The sequence below is a fragment of the Suncus etruscus genome, chromosome 5 (genome assembly GCF_024139225.1).
Source record: "Suncus etruscus isolate mSunEtr1 chromosome 5, mSunEtr1.pri.cur, whole genome shotgun sequence".
Lineage (NCBI taxonomy): Eukaryota > Metazoa > Chordata > Mammalia > Eulipotyphla > Soricidae > Suncus > Suncus etruscus.
Genome location: NC_064852.1, coordinates 98,907,517 through 98,933,901, shown reverse-complemented (window position 1 = coordinate 98,933,901; position 26,385 = coordinate 98,907,517). Strand labels below are relative to the sequence as shown.

Sequence of the window (26,385 nt, the reverse complement as noted above, 5' to 3'; positions counted from 1 at the left end):
GACCTGTCTATGTCTGTCGACTGTCCTCTTGCGTGAAACTCTTGCGAGTGGGGCAAAAAGAGCCTCCAGAAACCTCGCTCGCCCAGACGCCATTTTCAGGGAGGGACTTCAGAGCATAAAAAACCGGCTATCCTTTGCAAAAGCTGGCTCCCTGTGTGTGACACCAGGCGGGGAAAATCCGCGAAAGTACACCGGCCCAGTGGGGCTCAGCTGTGAAAGACTGTGAGTGTGACCTGTCTATGTCTGTCTACTGTCCTCTTGCGTGAAACTCTTGCGAGTGGGGCAAAAAGAGCCTCCAGAAACCTCGCTCGCCCAGATGCCATTTTCAGGGAGGGACTTCAGAGCATAAAAACCGGCTATCCTTTGCAAAAGCTGGCTCCCTGTGTGTGACACCAGGCGGGGAAAATCCGCGAAAGTACACCGGCCCAGTGGGGCTCAGCTGTGAAAGACTGTGAGTGTGACCTGTCTATGTCTGTCGACTGTCCTCTTGCGTGAAACTCTTGCGAGTGGGGCAAAAAGAGCCTCCAGAAACCTCGCTCGCCCAGACGCCATTTTCAGGGAGGGACTTCAGAGCATAAAAACCGGCTATCCTTTGCAAAAGCTGGCTCCCTGTGTGTGACACCAGGCGGGGAAAATCCGCGAAAGTACACCGGCCCAGTGGGGCTCAGCTGTGAAAGACTGTGAGTGTGACCTGTCTATGTCTGTCTACTGTCCTCTTGCGTGAAACTCTTGCGAGTGGGGCAAAAAGAGGCTCAGAGGAGCACGGCCGCTCCGCTTCGCTACGCGGCCGTGCACTCTTTCTAAGGAAAGAACTCCATAGCAACAAGAAGGAAAAATCACACTAAGAACGGCGCTATATCACAGAAGCAAACATTTCTCTCTGGACTGTCTTCTCTGTTACATGCTCGGGCCTAAGATTTGACCCAGTGTGAGGCTTCATCCACGGAGGACTCCCCTCCCTTAGAGGCAAGTCAGCCCATCCAGAAAGGGAGGAGCCAGAGGAGTGTGCTGCCTACATCATATAGACAATGAATACCACTACAACACGTAGAAAAACCCACAATACAAATGTGACAATGGGGAAACAGCGCAGGCCAGCATCAGACATAGAGAATGAAGATGACAATTCTGAGGACCAGATAATGACTGAACAACTAATCAACCTCTCAGATAAGGACTTTAGACTAGCAATATGGAAGGTGCTCAACAGACTCCAAGAAACCATGGATCGAGTTGAACAGAACACTAATAAGAACCAAGAAAATATGAAGGCAGAAATGACAAAACTCCAAACTGAAATAACATGTCAACTAACAGGCCTGAAAAACTCAGTAAACGAAGTGAATGACAAAATGGATAAGCTCTGGGACAGGGTATCAGAAGCTGAGAATAGACTTGGTGCTGTGGAAGATGAGATACATAACAATTCCATACAGCAGGAGAGATTGGACAAAAAACTTAAAGCAAATGAGCAGACAATGGAAAAATTAGTCAAAGAATGGGAACAGACGAAAATAGAAGTCTATGATAAGATCAACAGAAACAACTTAAGAATCATTGGAGTCCCAGAGACCCAGGAAGAAAATTTCCAGGAAGAATCAATGGTCAAGAACATCATTAAAGAGAAACTCCCAGAGCTAAAGAATATATGTGATCAAATCCTGCATGCCCGAAGAGTACCAACCAAAAGAGACCCCAGAAAAACCACCCCAAGACACATCCTAGTCACAATGACAAATCCCACAGATAGAGACAGAATTCTGAAAACAGCAAGATCAAAAGGGGAAATCATGTTCAAGCAAGCTTCCCTGAGATTTACAGCAGACCTGTCACCAGAAACGCTCAATGCCAGAAAGCAGTGGTGGGATATTGTGACAAGACTGAATGAAATGAATGCTTCACCCAGAATACTATACCCAGCAAAACTCACTTTCCGGTTTGATGGAAGAATACATGGTTTCACAGACAAAAAACAGCTCAGAAACTTCACAGACACAAAACCAGTCTTAAGAGAAAAACTGAAAGACCTAATCTAAGACAAGACTACCCAAAAGACACACCAAATTTTGAAATAAAGATGGCGTTAAATCCCAGGACAATTCTTTCTCTCAACGTCAATGGACTAAATGCACCAGTTAAGAGACACAGAGTGGCTAAATGGATCAAAAAACTCAATCCAACCTTCTGCTGCCTACAAGAAACGCACCTGAATAGTCAGAACAAACATAGACTCAAAATAAAAGGCTGGAGAAAAGTTATCCAAGCAAACAACACCCATAAAAAAGCTGGAGTGGCCATACTAATATCAGATAATGCAAACTTTATACTCAGGAAGGTTGTAAGGGACAAAGACGGACATTTTATATTAATCAAGGGGTACGTAGAGCAGGAAGAATTCACTCTCCTAAACATATATGCACCGAATGAGGGGCCAGCAAAATATTTAATACAACTGCTGACAAATCTGAAAAATAATATCAACAACAAAACAATAATTGTGGGGGACCTAAACACGGCTTTGTCAACACTGGACAGGTCAACCAGACTGAAACCCAACAAGAATATACTAGACCTGAGGAGAGAAATGGAAGAAAGAGGCCTAGTGGATATATATAGGACACTCCATCCCCAGAAACCTGGATACACATTCTTCTCCAATGTACATGGGACATTCTCCAGGATAGACTACATGCTGGCACATAAAACATACCTCCATAAGATCAAGAGGATAGAAATTTTGCAGACTACCTTCGCTGACCACAAGGCTCTGAAATTATTTGTGAACTCCAAAGGGACTCAGAAGAAACACTTTAACACCTGGAAGTTAAACAGCCTCATGCTCAATAACCAGTGGGTCCGAGATGAAATCAAGGAGGAAATAAAAAGGTTCCTGGAAACAAATGACAATAAAGACACAAACTCTCAGAACTTATGGGACACAGCAAAAGCAGTACTGAGAGGAAAATTTATAGCTTTGCAAGCACACATCAGGAAGGAAGAAGGAGCTTACCTGAGTAGCTTAATGACACAGCTAATAGAACTAGAAAATGCTCAACAAAAGGACCCAAGAACAGGAAGACAGAAGGAAATAACAAAGCTGAGAGCAGAAATCAACAAAGTGGAAACTCAAAAAACAATCCGAAAGATCAACGAAAGCAGAAGTTGGTTCTTTGAAAAAATAAACAAGATTGATAGACCACTGGCAAACCTAACAAAGAAAGAGAGAGAGAGAAACTTGATAACTCGTATCAGGAATGAAAAAGGAGAGATCACTACTGATATGACAGAGATTCAAAGGGTAGTCAGAAACTACTTTGAAAAACTCTACGCCACTAAAAATGAGAACCTGGAAGAAATGGATAAATTCTTGGACTCTTATAATCTTCCACGGTTGAAGGAAGAGGATGTAGCATATCTAAACACCCCCATCACCATTGATGAAATTAAAACAGTAATCAAATGTCTGCCGAAAAACAAAAGCCCAGGTCCAGATGGATTCACTAATGAATTCTATCAAACTTTCCAAGAGGAACTACTGCCAATCTTGGCAAGACTCTTTCATGAAATTGAACAAACAGAAACACTTCCAAATAGCTTTTATGAAGCCAACATCACCTTGATACCTAAACCAGACAGAGACGCTACCAAAAAAGAAAATTACAGACCAATATCACTGATGAATGCAGATGCAAAGATCCTCAACAAAATCCTGGCAAATAGGATTCAATGCCTCATTAAGAAGATCATCCACTACGATCAAGTAGGTTTCATCCCAGGAATGCAAGGCTGGTTTAACATCCGTAAATCTATCAACATAATACACAACATCAATAACAAGAAAAATAAAAACCACATGATCATATCAATAGATGCAGAGAAAGCATTTGATAAGGTCCAACACCCATTCTTGATCAAAACTCTCAGCAAGATGGGAATGGAGGGAACCTTTCTCAATATAGTGAAGGCCATCTACCACAAGCCAGTGGCAAATATTATCCTCAATGGAGAAAAACTGAAAGCCTTCCCTCTAAATTCTGGCACAAGACAAGGCTGTCCTCTCTCACCACTCCTATTCAACATAGCACTGGAAGTACTTGCTATAGCGATTAGGCAAGAAAAGGATATCAAGGGAATCCAGATAGGAAAGGAAGAAGTCAAGCTCTCACTGTTTGCAGATGACATGATACTCTACTTAGAAAACCCTAAAGACTCTATCAAAAAGCTTCTAGAAACAATAGACTCATATAGCAAGGTGGCAGGCTACAAAATTAACACACAAAAATCAATGGCCTTTCTATACACCAACAGTAATAAAGAAGAAATGGACATTAAGAAAACAACCCCATTCACAATAGTACCACACAAACTCAAATATCTTGGAATCAACTTGACTAAATATGTGAAGGACCTATACAAAGAAAACTATAAAACTCTGCTCCAAGAAATAAGAGAGGACACACGGAAATGGAAACACATACCCTGCTCATGGATTGGCAGGATTAACATCATCAAAATGTCAATACTCCCCAAGGCATTATACAGATTTAATGCCATCCCTCTAAAGATACCCATGACATTCTTCAAAGAAGTGGATCAGACACTTTTGAAATTCATTTGGAACAATAAACACCCTCGAATAGCTAAAGCAATCATTGGGAAAAAGAATATGGGAGGAATTACTTTTCCCAACTTTAAACTGTACTACAAAGCAACAGTTATCAAAACAGCATGGTATTGGAATAAAGATAGGTCCTCAGATCAGTGGAATAGGCTTGAATACTCAGAAAATGTTCCCCAGAGATACAACCATCTAATTTTTGATAAAGGAGCAGGAAATCCTAAATGGAGCAGGGAAAGCCTCTTCAACAAGTGGTGTTGGCACAATTGGATAGCCACTTGCAAAAAATTAAACTTAGACCCCCAGCTAACATCATGAACAAAGGTAAAATCCAAATGGATTAAAGACCTCGATATCAGCCCCAAAACCATAAGATATATAGAACAGCACATAGGCAAAACACTACAGGACATTACAGGCATCTTCAAGGAGGAAACTGCACTCTCCAAGCAAGTGAAAGCAGAGATTAACAGATGGGAATATATTAAGCTGAGAAGCTTCTGCACCTCAAAGGAAATAGTGCCCAGGATACAAGAGCCACCCACTGAGTGGGAGAAACTATTCACCCAATACCCATCAGATAAGGGGCTAATCTCCAAAATATACAAGGCACTGACAGAACTTTACAAGAAAAAAACATCTAACCCCATCAAAAAATGGGGAGAAGAAATGAACAGACACTTTGACAAAGAAGAAATACGCATGGCCAAAAGACACATGAAAAAATGTTCCACATCACTAATCATCAGGGAGATGCAAATCAAAACAACGATGAGATACCACCTCACACCCCAGAGAATGGCACACATCACAAAGAATGAGAATAAACAGTGTTGGCGGGGATGTGGAGAGAAAGGAACTCTTATCCACTGCTGGTGGGAATGCTGTCTAGTTCAACCTTTATGGAAAGCGATATGGAGATTCCTCCAAAAACTGGAAATCGAGCTCCCATACGATCCAGCTATACCACTCCTAGGAATATACCCTAGGAACACAAAAATACAATACAAAAACCCCTTCCTTACACCTATATTCATTGCAGCTCTATTTACCATAGCAAGACTCTGGAAACAACCAAGATGCCCTTCAACAGATGAATGGCTAAAGAAACTGTGGTACATATACACAATGGAATATTATGCAGCTGTCAGGAGAGATGAAGTCATGAAATTTTCCTATACATGGATGTACATGGAATCTATTATGCTGAGTGAAATAAGTCAGAGAGAGAGAGAAAAACGCAGAATGGTCTCACTCATCTATGGGTTTTAAGAAAAATGAAAGACACCCTTGTAATAATAATTTTCAGACACAAAAGAGAAAAGAGCTGGAAGTTCCAGCTCACCTCAGGAAGCTCACCACAAAGAGTGATGAGTTTAGTTAGAGAAATAACTACATTTTGAACTGTCCTAATATTGAGAATGTATGAGGGAAATGTAGAGCCTGTTTAGGGTACAGGCGGGGGTTGGGTGGGGAGGAGGGTGATTTGGGACTTGGGTGATGGGAATGTTGCACTGGTGATGGGTGGTGTTCCTTTTATGACTGAAATCCAAACACAATCATGTATGTAATCAAGGTGTTTAAATAAAAAAAAAATTTAAAAAAAAAAAAAAATAAAAAAAAAATAAAAATTAATGGGCCTGGAGAGATAGCACAGCGGCGTTTGCCTTGCAAGCAGCCAATCCAGGACTAAAGGTGGTTGGTTCGAATCCCGGTGTCCCATATGGTCCCCTGTGCCTGCCAGGAGTTATTTCTGAGCAGACAGCCAGGAGTAACCCCTGAGCAATGCCGGATGTGGCCCAAAAACAAAAAAAAAAAAAAAAAAAAAAAGAACTACCATATGATGTTATGATGTTGAACAAGGTTGCTTGCTATCTCTGGAACTATTTCTTCTATAAAATGGGTATACAGATACCTATTTGTTATTGTTTTTATTAAAATTGTGACTTATTTATATAGGTCTAGCAAATATTAATTATTGATTAAATAGGTCGTTGTTTAAAATATTGTATAAAAATAACTAATGTCTAGTATTAAGTTTCAGCAACATGCCAAAATAATCTACCCAGCCATGAACATTGTTACACTTTTTTTTTTTTTTTTTTGAGGGCTGTGTTCAGTGCTTACTCCTGTTTCTGAACTCAGGGATCACACATGGAAGGCTCAGAGGTTCATAAGGGAAACTGGAGGTAGAACTTCGGTTGGCTATATACAAGGCAAGTGCCCTTGTATATATGATAGGACATGCTGTCCTATCACTCCAGTCCCAAAATGTTATACTTTTGACTTAAGAGATTCATTAGAGAATGGCAATAAGATATTTTTCTCTCTAATTCCTAACAATTTTATAGTTGTTTGACTCCATGTTCATAATTTTGTTTGAGGGTCTCCCAGCAGTGCTCAGGAGCTAAATGTTAGCTTAATGCTTAGGGATTACTCCTGGTGTTGCTAAAGGGGGCCTTAATACTAGGACTCAAACCCAGACCTCCTAAACTCAGAGCATGAACTTATCCCATTAAGTTATCTCTGACCCTGTTCTATGCTTCAAAAACATTTTTTTTAAATAAAAGACTATTTCCTCTTACAACTGACCTGTTTCCAATTATACTTAGAGACTGTTTCTAAATTCTACTTTTACAGAGTCGCAAATAGATGTATTTTTAAAAATTGTGTAATAAGGGATAGAGAAAGCAAAGAGCTTTAAAACTCTGAGAAAAGTCCCCAGCACCATCTGTACATCTATGACCCAATGAAAAGGTGACTGTTAGAATTAAGTTTTTAAACCAAACCTTCCAGTTTCATGGAAATACAGCCTTCCAGTTTCATAGAAAGTCATCATTAATGGGCCAAGTAAAAGCCCATTTGGAGTGGATTGTTTAGTATTTCAACAGTATACATATATATATTTCACTATATATATATTTACTATATAGTTTTATTCACTGTTGTAGATAAAGTGAATAAAATAAAAAATCTTTTTTGTTTTGTTGTTGTTAATGAGACCCAAACAAGGTGCTTGTTAAATTTGCCCATAATGGTTATAAAAGTGGATTCAGATGCCATCTAGTCCAGCACTTCTGGAAAACAGTATGGATATTTCTCAAAAAAAACTGGATATTGAACTCCCTTATGATATAGCAATACCACTAATAGGGATATACCCTAGGAACATAAAAACTCAATATAAAAATGTCCTCTGCACTTTTATGTTCATTGCAGTACTGTTTACATTAGCCAGAATCTGAAAACAACCCAGGTGCTCAACAACAGATGAGTAGATAAAGAAATTGTGGTACATCTACAAAATGGAATATTATGCATCTGTTATAAAAAAATGAAGTCATGAAATGTGCCTATACATGGTTGAACATGGAGACTATTATGTTGAGTAAAATATTTCAGAGGGAGAGAGATAGACACAAAAATAGTCTCACTCATCTCTGGGATTTAAGATAAATAAAACACAGTATGGTAATACCCAGAGACAATAGAGATGAGGTCTGGAAGGTCCAGCCCATGATATCAAACTTACCACAAAGAGGGGTGAGCACAGTTAGAGAAATAACTGCACTAACAACTACTGTGACAATGGTAGTGAGTGCGAGAAATAGAATGTCAGGCAGAGGATGGGGAGAAGGGAAATGGGGAACACTGGCTGCAGGAAAAATAGACTAAAGGGTGGTGTACATTCGACTGAAACCCAACTACAAACATTTTTGTAAGCACAGTGCTTAAATAAAGAAATTATTATCCAAGAAAGTGGATTTAGAGAGAATGATCTGAAATAGATTTACTACATGGACTAAAAGAAAGCTGCAAGCAGAAGGAAACAAATAGTTTCCTGCTTTGATAGGAATTCTCCTTGTCTGTAAGGATTAAACAGTGCTGAGAAACAGGAAGGAATTGAAAGCCCTGTTGCCTTGGATCCACGTAACCAGTAAACAATGTTAGAAAGGTGATAGAGAGGTTTCCAAAAGTGAGCTCCTCTGTAGACAGGCAAGGAAGGAGGATTGATTACTGATATAATGATTGAAATTGTAGGCAGGGCTAGAGCTGATGAGAGAAATAGAATGCCTTTCCCGAAGACAGGAAATGGGACATTAGCTGTGAAAGAACATCACTTTCACCTTGCATCACGCAGACTAGGTTACAGAGCACCTCAAGGCCTGCCAGGTGTGATCCCTGAGTGAAGAGTTTGAAGTATGCTCCAATAGCTCTGAATTTACCCTCATGTACACACCCCCAAAAGGGAAAAGAAGTAAAGAAAGGAAAAGTCCTGGCAGAGGAAGGTGATGAGAAAAAAAAAAAAAAACACAAAAGTAAAAACAGGCACAAAAGTGCAGGAGACTCCCTAGACTGCTGTCATGAGTGATGGGAAGCAAGAGGTGACAGAAAATAGTACCTCTGTTACTTGAACAGGGAGACTCTCTGGCAAGGTCTCCAGTTTTACTTGGAATGACACTGAGCATCATTTTGATAGATTTTGAGAAGTAAATAGGGATGGAGAAGGGAAATGCACATTAAGAGGTCCTAGCTATGAAATTAAAAGAAAAAATATGGCAATAATTTCAGGTGATCCCAGGATCAAGGGAATATTTTATTATTATTTTGAGTGTCTTTTTGTTGGCAAAGGTAGATGAGCCTCTCTAGAGAACAAAGATGAGCATGCAAAAGGAACAAATTCATAACAAAGAATGCCACATAGATGAAGAGACCTTGTAGAACTAAACTACAAATACCTAAACAGTGTTGTAAAAAATGTTATTTGAATACAACTAAATAAAAATACAAGACAGGGGGCTGGAGAGACAACATGGATGTAGGGCATTTGCCTTGCATGCAGAAGGATGGTGGTTAGAATCCAGGCAACCCATATGGTTCCCCGAGCCAGCCAGAAGCTATTTCTGAGTGTAGAGCCAGGAGTAAGCCCTGAGTGCTGCTGGGTGTGACTCAAAAACCAAAAAATAAAAACAAAATAAAAAATACAAAACAGAAGCCTTGAAAATAATCCAGTAAAATAATAATGGGAATAGTTAAGTAAGGACAATCATCTCTTGGTACTGTGGGAGTTGGGTTGCTGAATCTCTAAGAATTCCTTAACCTGAGGACTGCTCATGTGCCTTCTATATAATGGTTTGCATATATTGTACACACAGTCTTCTGTATGCCTAAATTATCTCTAGAATATTAATAGTAATTCTTTCATGGTCAGTGCTCTATAAAGAGTTATCACACTGTTGTTTACAGAATAGCAACAAGAAAAAAGTCTGCCCCTTTTTGTTCAGTACTAATGCTATCATTGTGAAGCTAACTACAAGAATGCATTTGCCATCATGCTTGTAGGGGAGGGACAGAACATGTGCATACAGACTGTAAACATAAATTAATTCAATTAATTATTAGTAGTCAATACAAGTTATTCTATTAAGAAGATTGGGAAAACATAATGTAATGAAAGAATTTCTGAGGAGTTATGCAATTTTAGAACTTAGAGATTTTCATGGGGAGAAGAGTTTACAAAGAGAGTTCATGGCAGTTATAACTTGAATGAGTTTCTCTTGAGTCTCAGTTCTGGGCTTTGTCCTAGAGAACATGACTCTATGAGGCTCTTTGATTTTTATTAGTCCTTCAATATATAAAATCAGAAAAATATTCAGTGGTGAGCTTACAAGTTTGGGAAGAGAAAAATGAGAAGGACCACAGGAAAGAGATTCTAAAGACAAAGGCTATAGAGAAATTAATAGTTGAATACCAGAGTTTGAAGAAAAAGTACAGTGGCTACATGCCTAGCATGTAATCAAACTGAGTTCAATCCCTGGCATCCCATATGGTCCCCAAAGCCTCAGGACTAATACCTGAGAGCAGAGTCAAAAATTAACCCTGCGCACTGCTAGATGTGTCCTCCAAAATATCAAAATTATAAAAAAAAAGTTGAATCTCTACCCAATGATTTAGTTATAAGAATCTATTGCTGGAGGCGACTTCTGTGCTACAGCCATCGGTGGGATTTCAATGAATCCACTTCAGGGAGAGTGGGTTGCATGGCAGCGAATATGAAATAATGAAACCACACACAGAGTATGTGGGGTCAACACATCTTCTGGCAGGACTGCGACAAGTTTAATCTTTAAGCAGGGGGACATATAGGGGTAAAGCCAGCCATAGGTATAGAGAAGAATGATTACAATCACAAAGCAAAATTCAACAGTGACAATGCTTAAGCTATGGGTGTGGCTGTAAGAATTCTAATTTACAAAGGAGAAGGTTACAACTCAAGGCAGCTCTTTGCAGGCCTACTTCAAATGCAAGATCAGGGATTTTTAGGAAGTAGAAAATATCTAGGAACATAGTCTTCACTGAGCTGGGCTCTATTGTTTCAGAGGTCAAGTAAAGGAAGGAGCTAAATTCCCTAAGTTGTGGTTCCCTTTTTGTAAGAGTCAATAGCCCAGGATCTGCATTCTGGCTATGTTATTGATTACCAGAAACTGCAGTTGTAAGGACATATTTAAAAAAGAGAAAAAATATTGTCTTTGCTCTTAGGTGCTATATATTATCCAGAAAAGGGGTTCTCATACTAATCTTTGGTGCTGGAATTTCTGAGCCAAATTATTTGATAGAGGCCACAATTTTGCCTGAGATTTTACAAAGGAGAAAGAGCCAAATAATGACAGAAAATGTAATACCAAGCATGTATTTATCTCTTAGGAAATTTCTCAACTATTCACACAGGGAAAAAGGCATTCACAGCAGGCCTTTTGAAGAACCCTGTGGGGGTTATTTTATTTCTCCCCAAGAAAATTTGAAGATACATCTGGTGGACTGAGCTCTCCTAAAAGTGTGTATATGCCATGGCAATCTATGGTAGCTTGAAAAAGATTCAAAAGCTGTATGAATTTAGTTGTCTTTCAGAATTTAAGGCAGCAGTAGGATGAAAACTGGCAGATTTAGTCTCTATGCAGAAAGAAATGAGATATTTTAGCAAAAAGGAAATTTTGAGAAGGGAATGTGAGGAAATAGAAATCTCAAGCATAAAACTGTTTTGTGATGGGGAAGCTGAGTAAGAATTCAGTGAACGGCTTTGTAGGATATGGTGGAAACTGAAGACCCAACATAGATAGATGAGAAGGAAGCAAAGCAGCATTTTCCTTCACTTTTTAAATAACTTGTAACCCCATTTCTTGCAATATTGTAAGATATTTTAATATAAGCATACTAAAATTAAATTGAAAGCTGCTTATGAAAATAGCCAAGTAGAAGTAGTCTGCTTTTTTTTTTTTAACTCTTGAGCATTAGCCAAATTAAAAAAATTATGGTTAAACTAATTGGTCAAGATGCATTGACTAAGCATTGTTTGTGATAGCAATCCTTTTTGTTTTTTTGTCATGTTTATATTAATAGTACTATGCTTTTCATTCAAAGAACTATTCAGTATACAAAAAAATTTCAAATTCAGTATTTTCTTTGGTCCTTAATATCCCTGTAAAGTGAAATGTTATTCATACTTGATACATGAGGAAGCAAATAACAAAATATACACAGAATAAAGAGCTCAAGATTAAGTATTTTGGAGTTGAATGCAACACTATCTGAGTGCCAAAAAAATAATTTCCATTGATATTATAAAGTAATTTGGAGATGTATATAGTCAAACAAATTGTTACTGTATAAAGGATGGTATTGGAAAATGAAAATGATATATTTCTTCCATATATTATTCACTGGCTACATGATAGTGATGTAATTCTTTTAACTATGACCTAAAATAACATTACCTCTCTGTGATGGGCTAAGAAATAGCTCCCTAGTTCCTGTATTACATAGTAAACACATAAACATTTTTAAAATGAAAATGAAATCTATTTTGAAAAATAAATCTATTTTGTATAGCACTTCCCCCCAAAAATAATGGACTAAACAAATGCTCTTTTTTGGGGTATTACATAGCTCATCATTTTAAAATCTTGCCAGCTGCTGTTTCTATTACAAGTATGCCTTTCTTCTCATCCTCTTCCACATCTTTAACAAAACATCCTGGCATTTTCTTTCCCAGTGGAAAAGACCTCGCTGAGGCCTTACCATGTTGCCAGGATCCCAAGCTTCTCTGATTAAATAAGTGATTTCTCTGCCCATCTTTAAAAATGAGTCTCATATGAGGAAGTCAAGACACAATATCCATCACTGCAAAAGAAGCTAGGCATTTATTTAAAATAATGACATATCCCATTTTCATTTTTTCCTAAGAGGATTGTAGTAATATTTTAAAATTCTCTGAATTCTAGAACTAGGGCAACACATTGATTTGAAGAAAGTTATAATCCTTCCTCCCAATTTGGAGAGCATTTTCTCTACACTGAAATTGAGTGTAGTTTTCAGAATAGTAAGAGCCCTAAATCCTTTAAAGACTACCTCATCTCAGCTATTCCTATTTCAAGTTGACCACAGTCCTCTGAATTCAGGGTTTTATGAAGACCCTTTCAATACATTTCAAGGTAGAGTGAACTAAAATTTTCAAAGATTTCTTTCAGATTTGGGATAGAAGTTATTTCAGTTGCCAATTTATGATGAATATTACCTTTTGCTTTCTGCTACTTTCTCATTGCAAATGATGTGTTGGGTGAGTTCAATTATGGTTTCTCTTTGAGTGGATTCATAATTAAAATTTTAAAAGGAACAAATTAGCTCTTTGTCTTACCAAGACAGAAGAGTCAGAGCACTTACTTCTGCGAGCATTGAGGGAATTCAACTTCTCGGGGTATGGTGCCTTTTACACCAAGGAGGCTTATTTGAAAGTAAGACGAAAAGAGCAAGCTAGCCCTTTGTGCTTTGGAATGATAATAAGTTAGCAAGTTGTGTAACATAATGGTTTATGAAATTCTTCCTTCAAGGACCATTATCTACTGTTAATGGCGCTTTATTTCTTCCTCTCCTGTGCTTATTTAGAGCATAATTACAAGAGTGAGAGGAAGGGAGGGAGTTGAGCATCAAGATAACCATTTGCCAAATTAATGCAGTAGAGTCGAATCTCTGGCCTTTGGGGCTCATTTATCAATTAGTTCTGTTTGAGATCTGAGTTTCCATATTTCCCCACAGAATGAAGATCTTTTGATTTTACTCTTACACTAGCTCTAAAGAAAGTCATTTGAGATAAAAACATATTTCAGAATTTATCTTTTACCTTACACAATATCAGGATGTATTATATAGTTGGCTTCTCATATACTTCAAGAACATTTCAGAGGTATTTCTAATTAGTCTCTTCTTCCCTCTCTTCCTTGAATTTCTGTCTTTTGTTCTTCTTCTTAAAACTGGTTAAAATTCTTTCAATAGGTTTATCTTTCTACATGATATTTTTTAAAGTTATTACATGGATTTGAATGTTAAACCCACTTTTATGATACTTTATGGTCTATAGATCTTAAAAATTGGCCCTGAATAATGGAAATGCTACAGTTTGAAGAGACACAGGAGAATTATCCTTATTCTCTAGAAAGTAATAAAGAACTGTTGGCATCAGTCATTCAGAAAATGTGCCACAGTTCTGCCTAACTTTCTTAACTATATTTTTCTAGAGTACAAAGAAAAGAGAAAATTAGAGGAGCAAAGGATTAATTTTACTTATTTATTCTTAAAATTGAATCACCTTATACACTCAGTTACAAAGTTGTTCATAGTTGAGTTTCATTCATACACTGTACCAACCTGCCCCTTAACCAATGTACATTTCCTGCAACTGTTGTTCCCAGTTTCACTCCTCACATCCCCAGCTTGCTTCTATGGCAGACACTTTTCTCCTCTTTTTTTTTTAATTAGGTTATTTTCTCATTTTAGGAACTGTGGTTTGCAATACTGTTACTGAAAGAATAATACTTATCACTTACTTCCTTTATGCCCTCAGTTCTTGTCTAAAGTGATCATTCCCAACAACCATGGTCATAGTGATTCTTTCTGAATCCTAATTGTACTCCCCTTGCCCCTGAACATTTGAGTCTAGCCTTTTACTTGGACCAGTCCTCCTGGCTCTCATTTCTATTGTCCTTGGATATTTTTATCATACTGTGTTGAAAAGGATTACTTTTAATTATTCTATTTTCATCATATGATTTTAGAAGAAATTTTATCTAGTTTTTTTTTTAATTTAAAAATGAACAAATCATTTGAGCCAGAGGGTTAACACAATGGTTAGGGCATTTTCCTTTCTTGTAGCCAATGAGGATTTGAACCCAGCATCCTATATTATTCCCTGCGCCAATCAGGAGTAATTTCTGAGCATAGAATCGGGAGTTACTTCTGTGCACAAATGGGTATGGTTCAAAACAACAACAGCAAAAGAATCCGAAATGTGAAACTTTAATACTTCAATTTTATTATTCTTAGACTGATAATTACAAAAATGTCAAAACCTATGATTTACATATTCAAATCAAGAAAATAAGATATGAGAAAGTTTAGTGGGAAAAGAGTTTGCTTTTTGGAGTTGTGCCTCCTCAAAGAAGATATTTTGAAATCTTAAACCTCTGTAATTTATAAATGACTTTTATTGGGAATAGGGTCTTTACAGATCTAATAATGCCAAGTAATTAAACTCTGCTCATAAAAGTAGGGTCTAATCTAATAGTGCCTAGATACCACAAAGAGAAAACCTTACAGGGAGACATGAAAATAGAAGTTGGTGAGATGTACCTATAATTCAGAAGGGTCAAATATTACCAGAAAATCAGGTATGAGAGCAGTATGGAATATATTCTTTTTCACAGCCCTCATAACTAACCTGCCCTGTCAACACCTTCCCAGGGGTCTAGCCTTCAGAACTATAAAATGATTCATTTGTACTGTAAAAGCTCTCCTGTGTGTGATTCCTGGTTAAGACAGAACTAGCGACTTTCTGTAGATATTTACTAAAATATTTCTTTTCCTCTTCCCACCACTATTGTCTCTCTTATTATAATATTTAATTTAAACCACACTTTTTAATAATTGAAATTATTATTTTGTGAATATTCATGTTTTTATTTTCTACCTCCACCTCCTAGAAAATAAGTTTCCCATATCTCAGGCCAGATTGCAAAACAGACACAGGCATCTAAAAAGTATTCTCTGCATCTAAGATGCACAATAAAGAAGATAGAAAATTCCAAGAGATTTGAGAACTTGAAGATAACATTTTTCTTCAGACACCAGAGGGAAAAATCACTTTATTGGTGGGTAGCTGGAAGGATTTCAAGCCTACTCTGTCATTTAGAAATAGAAAAGCATGTTAGTTTATTACTCCCTGAACTACCATAGATGCATAAACTTAGCACCAAACATTTTACTTCACACAGAGACACTATCTGTTTGTTTCTAGGATAGTCCCATAGTCATACATAGGAAGAACTTTTGAAATTTGTGGGTACTTTATTAATTTAGTAGATTGTATACTATTAAATTAAAACATATATTTTAATTACTCAAAGTAATAGAAAATTCTCCATGAAATTTCAAGAGAAACTAATGTTCCTTAAATTAAAAGTTCTGCTAATGAGGGAATCTGTGATGTGGCTAGGTCCCTGGTAGAAAAAAAATCTTTCAAATGTTTTAATTGATGCATCTCTTTGGAGGAATTTGTTTTTAGTGGAAGATAAGATCATGTGTCATCAGTATCTGTGCTTATGACAAGACAACTAAAAGGAATGACAAGTGTTATATGTGAAACTTTGTTTTATTGATCAGCATTGTATCTGCTAAACAGGATTTAAAAAAAAAATCTTATAAAAACCCTCCAGACAAAGAACCCTCCAAAGAATTCTGCTTTGTGACTCTCAACTTCCTTCCCAAAACATTTTAGCTGATTTATTTACTTTTCTTGACAGTGAACCCTTTTGTTGTGAGTTTCCCAGGAAAAAAATAGAGAGCAAGAAAATCTGAACATAGCCACTAAATTAAAAAAAAAAACTGACAGCAATCTGTATTATTAAAATAATTGATGGGTATGTATGTCCTGGATTCCAGGTCATGAACTAATGAACTAACACAGTCTGCCCCATTAGACCTGCTCTTTTATCATAATGCTATCTGCATCCTTTCTCCAGGAAATTAAATGATTGGTAATCATTATTAGTAACTCAACTGTACTTGAAGATAAAAAAGTTATCATTTCCCTTTACTTTCTATTTGAGGTCACTAAGTACAGAATGAAAATTAGGTTACTCAAGGAGTTAAACATGGACAATGGCCCATTACCAACTACTCCATTTAAGTATACCCCATCTATGATAGTGCTCAAGTAGAATACACCATGCTATCTCTTGTCTTTGCATATGTTTTTGTTCTAGAAGCATGTGTTTATATGGGTTGAACCAACTGAAAAATGTTTTATTGTGAGCAGAAAAGACAATTTTAGCATTTTTTACTGGATACCACAATATCCTTGACTACTCCTCAGTTTTCTAGTGTGATTCCTTCTTACATTAAAATCCTCAAATAAAATGTTTTACTAGAGATAATTTGCATTTACTAGTCATCAAGAAATGATAGTATTCCTATTTTTGCACTAATGTCTAAAAGAATTAATAGAAATAGTGACTCTGTGTATATATGGGCTTCACAGAAATTTAGATAAAGATATTTACAGATTATTTCCAGACCTCCTAAACAGTGGTAGCTCTGCTTCCTCCCTGTCAACATCTTCTTCAGGCTTTACTTTGTTGGGAATTTTTGTAAATAATGTGGCATGCTGAAAATCAGAGTAAACATTGAAAAACTCAGTTCAAACCATAAACAAACAATAAAAAAAATCAAGGGGCCAGAGAGAAAGTACTAGGGTTAAGGCACTTACCTACGTGGAGCTGACCCCATTTTGATCCTCAGCATATGGTCCCCAGAGTGTAAGTGATTCCTGAACACAGAACCAGGAGTAGCCTCTGAACAATTCTAGAAGTGCTAAAACAAAAATAATAGACAAAACCAATGTATAAGTAGCAGTGGGAGATGCTTTTCCTTCAAGATTTTTGTGTTTTCCTTCCAGGCCTTAAGAAAGTTGGCATGATAACTTTCTTAAGTCACCAGAAGCTGTGCCAACTGTGCTATTTTGCTATTTTGCCTTTGAGTTTCCATTTTCTCATCTGTGAAGAGAGACTACACCTCTCTAGTAACAGTGGAGAATAAGTTTTATTCAGTGGCATTGTGTACAGCACACTGCACAATACCTAGCATGCTGCACACATTCATAAAGGAAACTCTCAGTAACAGTAGTAAAAAGAACCATGTTTGCTAGGTCTCTGGGGAAGAATTCTTATTCTTTTATGAAAGGTATTTATAAATACATAAAATTTATTGATGCTCTCTCCTCTTTCCCTTCTATTTCCTTCTCCTTGACTCTCTCTAAATCTCCCAAGTACCTGCTTTTATGAAGTACTTTTTTTCTTTTTCTTCCCCAGAAAATCACCAGGCAAGGTATCAGATAAAGCAAGTTATTACCTACCATTCTGGGGCATATAACTATGAGCAAAAGAAATCTTTAAAACTATAATATAATCTGCTATTGAAATCACCAGAGAGGACTGGAAGACAGTCAAGTCCTCCCTTAAGCTCTTAAGATAGCAAAGATGAATAACTGTTAATCATCTCAGACAGAATTTTTAATATACCATCTGACACTCCTTTGCAGACAGCACCATACCCTGTCATCTCCATTTTTCCCCATTCTCACATGCTCTCTTTCTTTGCACCTATTTGCTACCCTGTTGTACACAGTACTCTCTCATTATTGTTATTTTAATTGAATCACCATAAGATATTTTATAAGATATAGCTTAAGATATACACTATAATACAGTGGTAGAGCATTTGCCTTGCATGCAGCCAATTCAGAACGAACGGTAGTTCGAATCCCAGCATCCCATATGTTCCCCGTGCCTGCCAGGAGTGATTTCTGAGCAGAGCCAGGAGTAGACCCTGAGCGCTGCCAGGTGTGACCCCCTCCCCCTAATAAAAGATATACACCATAAGATATAGTTCTCTTACTGTATGATTTTTGTATGTTTTGCCTAGATATCTGTCCCCAATCCAAATTTCAATATGTCCTTGAAGATTTATCAGAAATCACTATCCTTAAAATTTCTATGACATCTTTCTCACCATAGTATTATTGTTTAACTCTGGAATAGGGAGAAGGCACTTAATAGAGCTTGCAGTTCATGCTCTGTAAATTTTACTATACTATAGAGTTGTACTATACACAGCTGGCAGGAGTGCTACAGTATAAGCCCTCCTATACTCTGTCCACCAGATCATCTCAAGATGTAAATTTTTGTTCTAATGACTTAATCATTTATTTGAAGTCTTTCTCCTTGACTATGAGTTTCTTGAGGGGTATGATTCTGTTCTGTTTCTGTTCTGTACTTTGTACACACCATTAGTTCTCCATTAGTAGCCTGATTATTGCTCCAGTGTAGATTGTGATAGAAGCTTCCTCCTCATGAATCTTTGGAGAAAGTCCTTTAATAGCTTTGTAATAGGTGCTTCACAATTTAATAAGAAACTTTAAACAGTCAATAATTGAAGTAGGTTTATAATAGATTCTGAAGAGATAACTTACATAGTAGAGTACATGAGTAGCATATGTGAGCATCTGGGTTTGCTCCCAGCATACTATTTGTTAGCATTAGGCCTGAACTTCAGAGAACCTACAGGAATAGTTAGTGGACCCAGGTCTCTGAGCACTTCTAAGTATAAAAATTAATTTTTAATATCATGCCAGAGTAGGACAGTAATAAATAAATTTTTATTTCTACTATTACATTGAACAAATATCATTAGAATTCAAATGGAGAGTGTTATCAGTATATTTCACAAAAAATATTTTAGTGTATGTTTGTATTGTATTTAGTGGCACTCATGTTTTATTTCTATCCTCTTTCCTCAAGGATCACTTCTTGCAGGGTTTGGGGGGCAATATGAGTGGACAGGGATTGAATCTAAATCAACTGTGTGCAAGGCAAGCACTCTACCTACTTCACTATCTCAGCAGCCCCCAGTGTGTATTTCAAATTGAGAACCCCTTTCTAAATTCTAATTTACTGATTTCACTACCATCTGTTTCCTTACTGTTTAAAGTGTCAAAGATTATAGCATATAATTCTTCCTTTGACCAGTTTTGGCTCACCTTACCACAGACATTTTCTCCAGAGAGCAAATATTGGATCCTATATTTAGAGAGTACTTTTTATGAACTAGATGAAAACCTTGCTGTGCCTGAGTCAAGCTGCTTGAAGCCATTCTAATACTCATTTAGTTAGAATTGTAACCACACTGAGTTATTGCTGATCTCACACGGGTCCTGTATTCATAGTTAGCTCTGAGCCTAGACAAAAGAAATTGTATTATCCCTGCTGTTACCCATCATGTCTTTCATTTCATTAAAACTATTGTGCTTAGAAGCATGATTTTAATCTATCATCCCACTAAAGTTCTTTCAGCCAGTCTGTATATTCAAGTGCATATTTTACTTTGAAGTAGACATTGTTGAAAATGATACCCATTATCTGGTATCTCTGTCTTCTAGGACTATGACATTTTACTCTAACTAGGAAGGAAGAGAGGTTTTTTTTTTTTATATGAATGAACTTTGTACTGTTGTATATTTATTTTTACCGACATGAAAGCTACTAATTTTCTAGAAAAATTGAGGGTTCTAAAGGACAAGTTTTCTTATTTAAACACTAACTGAAGTACTCTATTATCTGCATTTAAGTTGTGATCCCAATCTCAACGATTCTTCATTGTACCCCTGCTGTTTATCGGCAAGTGTACTAAAATTGAAAGAATTAAATAACTTCATCAAAGGACTATAAAAAGGAAAACCACAAAACTTAGAAAACTCTGAAATAAATACCTCCTTCTATTTAATATAACACTTGGTTGATAGTCTCCAGGCATGAAAGATAAGGATATTCTTATATTCTTACCTCATAATAAAATTAAGAGAAAACAGAATTAGGAAATAATATTGGAGAAAACCCAATAGTAAGAGGTTAAATGAGAAAAAGTTGAGAATTACTTTTTTGTTTTGTTTTGTTTTTTGAGAATTACTTTTAATACAGAGATAATACATGCATTTTTGGAAGATTTCTCAGTAATGATTGACACATTTTCAAATACAATGTTAAAGAAAAGTGCTGCTGAGAAATGATCGATTCATCTGAGTCAAACAAAACTCAGACATGGAAGAATTGAAAAACAGACATCAGGACATGAGTAAGATTTTTCAATTTGAAAGAAGACAAGTGTTAGAAAATAAATGCATAAAAAGAAATTTTGAGAAAATGAGAAAAATTAATTAATTAATTTCCACTTAGCCTATATTTTTCTAGAGTTTATAATCTATATACTTGCTAATGGGGTATAAATAATACATACATACATATATATATACACCACTTCTATCAAGGGGAAAAAGGGGAAGACAATTGTCAGGAAATTTTCAGTTCAGATGAAAGTGAATGATTATGTTTATATGAGTCATTTTCTATTAGTGGAAAATTCATATATCCTAATTATGCTTATTTGAAGATATATAAAATGACTATATAAATCTGAACAGCAACTTTACTTTATTGATTTTGCAGAATAAAGAGGACGATTTGTGGGGCCTAGAACCTTCATTCAGGTTTGGAAGAACACAGAGAGAATGCAGAGATGCCAGCCTGCCAATAAGATCCATGGACAGTTTCACACTCAAACATCTCTCACAAATTTTAAGATTTATTAGTAATATGCTGCCTGCGCAGGATGAAAAGAAACTAATGCCAAACAGGCATATTCTTATACATCTGGAGTAGACCTTCTGTCAACACAATGCCTTCAAAGGTCTCCTGTTTATATGTTCTGACAGTCGTGTGCTGGGCCAGCGCTCTCTGGTACTTAAGTATAACTCGCCCTACTTCTTCATACACTGGCTCCAAGCCATTCAGTCACCTAACAGTTGCCAGAAAGAACTTTACCTTTGGCAACATAAGAACTCGACCCATAAACCCACATTCTTTTGATTTTCTGATCAATGAGCCCAACAAATGTGAGAAAAACATTCCTTTCCTTGTTATCCTCATCAGTACCACCCACAAGGAATTTGATGCCCGCCAGGCCATCCGAGAGACTTGGGGGGATGAGAACAACTTCAAGGGAATCAAGATTGCCACTCTCTTTCTCCTGGGTAAGAATGCTGATCCTGTTCTGAATCAGATGGTAGAACAAGAGAGCCAAATCTTCCACGATATCATCGTGGAGGATTTTATTGACTCCTACCATAACCTTACCCTCAAAACATTAATGGGAATGAGATGGGTGGCCACTTTCTGTTCCAAAGCCAAGTATGTCATGAAAACAGACAGTGACATTTTTGTAAACATGGACAACCTTATTTATAAGCTTCTAAAACCTTCCACTAAGCCAAGAAGAAGGTATTTTACCGGTTATGTCATCAATGGAGGCCCAATCCGGGACGTCCGAAGTAAGTGGTATATGCCCAGGGATTTGTACCCTGACAGTAATTACCCGCCATTCTGTTCGGGGACCGGCTATATCTTCTCAGCTGATGTGGCTGAACTCATTTACAAGACCTCACTTCACACAAGGCTGCTTCATCTGGAAGATGTGTATGTGGGACTGTGTCTTCGAAAACTGGGCATCCATCCTTTCCAGAACAGTGGCTTCAATCATTGGAAAATGGCCTACAGTTTGTGTAGGTATCGCCGAGTTATCACCGTGCATCAGATCTCCCCAGAAGAAATGCATAGAATCTGGAATGACATGTCAAGCAAGAAACATCTCAGATGTTAGGATTTTTACTGATGTAAATATACTTCTTTTCTTTTTTTCAGATATGGAGCTAAGGGTATGGGTATTTTACATGTGTTACCAAGGGAAATGAACTGGTGAAGGGGTTTTGTAATGATGTTCTGTTTATTTTCTTTCTTGCTCCTAGTTCCCTTCTTGGATTACCAATTCACAAATGTTAGGCTTGGGTTATAGAAACAATAGCTGAGATATAAAGGCCTGATTTTATACTCAGGTCCTAAGGCATTGCCATTTATCATCAAACCAACTGCCTAATGACTGCTAGGATTTACTTACTGTGCAACTAAGATACAAATCTGGTTCTGGGAAACTGAAAGTCACAATAATGTCTTCATATCATCTCTGTAAAGATAAATAAAATCCAACTCGAAAACAATTCAGATATAAGGTGCAGTCAGGAAGACACGCTAGATGTGATTATGTATAATGTGTGTGCCGTTGCATTGAATTTTTACCCACATTGCCATGTAATGTGTACAGTATTTTCAGTTCCACCAAGAGATGAAGTTAGTACTGGCAGGGAGGCTGCAGTTAAATAAATGGAAATACAAACTTCCGAATCAGATATTCTATGTATTTGGAAGACAGCTCTGCTTGCTCATGCAAGGATTAAACTTGGTCAGCGGGTGAAATGTATATAAAATGCTATTTTACAAAATAAGTTTATTTTTTTCTTTGCTCTTTCAGAGCAGACATTACCTATTGCTTCCAAGGAGATTTTGCCAAAAGTAATCTCACCTGATATCCTCCATAAAATGTTGCTAAGTACATTTTACAGTCTCTGGCTCAGGCAGGCACATGTGTAGAAATAAGGTAGGAGGCCAGAAGAACAATAAAATACGTGGAGTAATATACATTCACTTGAAAATTATAATGAATATAAGCTCAGCACTAATATAAAATGTCTTTTCTACACATTTGCTAAGCATGTGAGAAAATCTTTTAATAGACATCACTGTTAGTGAATGATTCAGCTCCAGAGTTTATAGATGAAAAGTTGTCTAACATCCAGAACAGCTAAGTACCCCTCACAGCAATAGAGGTGTTCTATAGGCTTCATCTTTGAGGTTCTTAAGGGGAAAAGGAAGGAAACTTGGTTGATAAAACTTACTTACTGGTTCTTTGCCTTGCCATTCTTTAATGTGCTGTTACAAAATGTCTGGAAAAACATCTATCTCACAAGTACTGGAGGAGCAATTTGCATTTTCTAGCCCCCCCCCAAATATTTGGGGTTCCTTAGTTTAAAAGGTGCTACAATAAAGTAGTATGTCGTGCATTGTGCTAAATGCTGAAAATTATTACATAATTGCCATTAATAGCAGTTCACATCATTTTAATATAAAATTCTACAGAACTGAAGATCAAATATGAACTTTTAGCATATCTTATTCTTCTAAGAGCTGAATTTTTTCCAGATTAAAGTTAGTAGTTTAAGGAAGCTACATTTTCACTGACATTTCTTCTGGTTTCAATTAACGCTATTTCTTCAGTGCATTGCTGTGACATCCAGGGCTCTGAAGGTAAAGGTATCTGCCTTTCTTTAGGGAGAAAGCTCTCGCAGAATATATAGTACAGTAATTGAAGCTCCTGCTTTGCAAAATGAATCAGTTTTAATCTCAAGAAACATTTTGTCTGAATCCCCTTGAGAACTTTGAGGACAGGTAGTGCTAGTCCACTTTTATCAAAGGAATAAGCTCTCCACAACCCATGCATTACATATATACCATGTATTAGGACACTTGTTTTTAGTTTAAGAAAGACCCCAAATTGAAAGAGTGCAAGTTTTTGCTACTGTTCTTTAACCTGACCCTTAGCAACTCCTAGAAGTAGCTAACAAACAGGTAAAATAAAATGAATAAATGGAAGTCATGATCTATTTCTTGAAAACACTGGATTTGTCATTCCCATTTCATAATATATCTTCTTAGAGTTAGCAGGTGCCGTGTTAAATAAAAATCAGAATTAGATAGTCTGGAAAGAGAAAGGTCAACACAAATGTGACTCTCTCTAATCCCAACTTCAACTACTGTGAGTTTCAGTCACTTGAAAAGACACTGACTTTGTATTTAGTTCAATTTCTAGTCATGCAGCATGTCAAAACTTCCATTCATTTACCTTATGCTTAGTCAAGCCACCTTCCATGTTAAGGAATTATATATTATAAATATCATATGCATACATCTATAAATCAGTATGTGTACATAATGAGTAAAGCCCTAATCTTTAATAGGAGCAGAAATCAGAGAATTGTATTGTCTTAAAGAACTATTTCTTAACTTTTTTATGCTAGATAGTTCCCATGTGACAACATGTATATATCCATCAAGACCCTGTGTATATATTTTAAAGTCATTTTTCTTCTTCCCACATCTATGTATAACTAGGATTTGCTTGTTATGTAACATTTTCTTCTGCATGGTAAGGCAAGACCATTTGTCCAGTGTTTCAATAGCCTACACTAAAGCATGTTTCTCTTTGTTTTTTGAATGTCAAAAATGTTTGAGTGAGGTGATCAAGAAAAATCTCTGATTTTCTGCTTTGGTTAATTTTCTGACACTGGTCAATTCATAGATTTACTTGTTTAAAATTGAACAGATTTTTAAAAAAAATTACCACTTATCTAACTTAAAATGTTTCAGACTGTTTTGTATTAGGGATCATTAAAACTATTTTTACAAAATCATCTCTCCATCTCCCCAGCTGTTCTATTCAGTTTGCAATGGATTCAATACCAGTTAGGGTATTATTAAAACTTTTTTAAATTTTATTTTGGAAAAGACGTTTTATTTTTGGTGGCTAGTTTATGTGGCTTTGTGTCTTCTTATTGGAGCAAATGCCAATTTCAGTACATAAGGCTGTATTTTTAAATAATAAAAATAAAGAAGATCCTTTTTGATTTGGACTAAATTAAGAAGAACAAAACCTCTTTATGTGATATGACATGTGAAAAACAAACTCTTGACAGAGAAATCAAGGAAGGAGTTTTTCAATCAAATCTCTTCTATCAAAAGATGATGGAATATTTACATAAAGCATCTGGGATTCATTTTCTACCTTTCCTAATATGTGGGTTTAGTGGGGAAATTAATTATGTCATTTATTCTGTAAAAGTGAGGATAGTTTTTATAAGCAATGAAGTAACTTGTGAATGAAAGAAGTAATTACTAGAAAAGCTTGTTGATGATAATTGACATTTAGGTATTCTGTTCTATATGAATGATTGTATTTATGTATTTATTTGTCAAAATTGTACATACTATTTCGCCAAATGTAATTGTCTGTAAAAGTGCACTCTCCAGGTTTGTAGTACTATTTAGGGTTTCATGGGTTGCCAATAAAGCTGCTAATCAGAAAACTATTTTTTGTATCAATGTGATAAAACTTTAAAATGATAAATGCTGAAGATGTCTTTACATTCAATTTCTTCACCTTTTTCTTGAAAATGTAAACTGTTGATTGAAAGCACGATGCTAATGTATAAGCCCATCTGTCATGAGGAAGATTGTGGTTCTGTAAAGCTAATTTTTTTAAACCATTGGGACAAATAAACCGAAGGAGAACATATTTTGTAGTTTGTTTCTATTCTGAAAGAATCTTTTTTGATGAAATGTGACCATAAAATTTAGTTGATGATGAGTTGTCTATCATTAACCTTCTCCATAACCTTCTTTTAGGTAGTAATTCAAACCATCTGAGCTCATATGCTTAGTCCAGTGCAATGTAACCCTTATGTTAGAGGTTATTCAGCTTGGCAGACCATAGACTACCCCAGGGTATAGAAATCTAAATCCTTTGGCTCATTTGAGCCTCAGATAAGTTTGTGTTTAAATTTTATGCATTGAATACGCCAACAAATTTCAGCTCAGAGGCATCAAGGTGCTTGATGAATCAAGTATTAAACGTAGGGCAAGATGTAGGGCAAAAAATATTGCATA

The 26,385-nt window shown here is 36.5% G+C and overlaps 1 protein-coding gene across 1 annotated transcript in view; it reads left to right on the top strand.

The window, feature by feature from the left end:
* Positions 1 to 26,014, top strand: part of B3GALT1 (beta-1,3-galactosyltransferase 1) — a 726,928-nt gene extending 700,914 nt beyond the window's left edge. The window contains exon 5 of the mRNA XM_049773487.1: positions 21,223 to 26,014. Within this exon, the coding sequence (XP_049629444.1) occupies positions 21,452 to 22,432 (981 nt within the window). The 5' untranslated portion in view covers positions 21,223 to 21,451 and the 3' untranslated portion in view covers positions 22,433 to 26,014. The remainder of the gene's footprint in view (positions 1 to 21,222) is intronic.
* Positions 26,015 to 26,385: the final 371 nt, after the last annotated feature.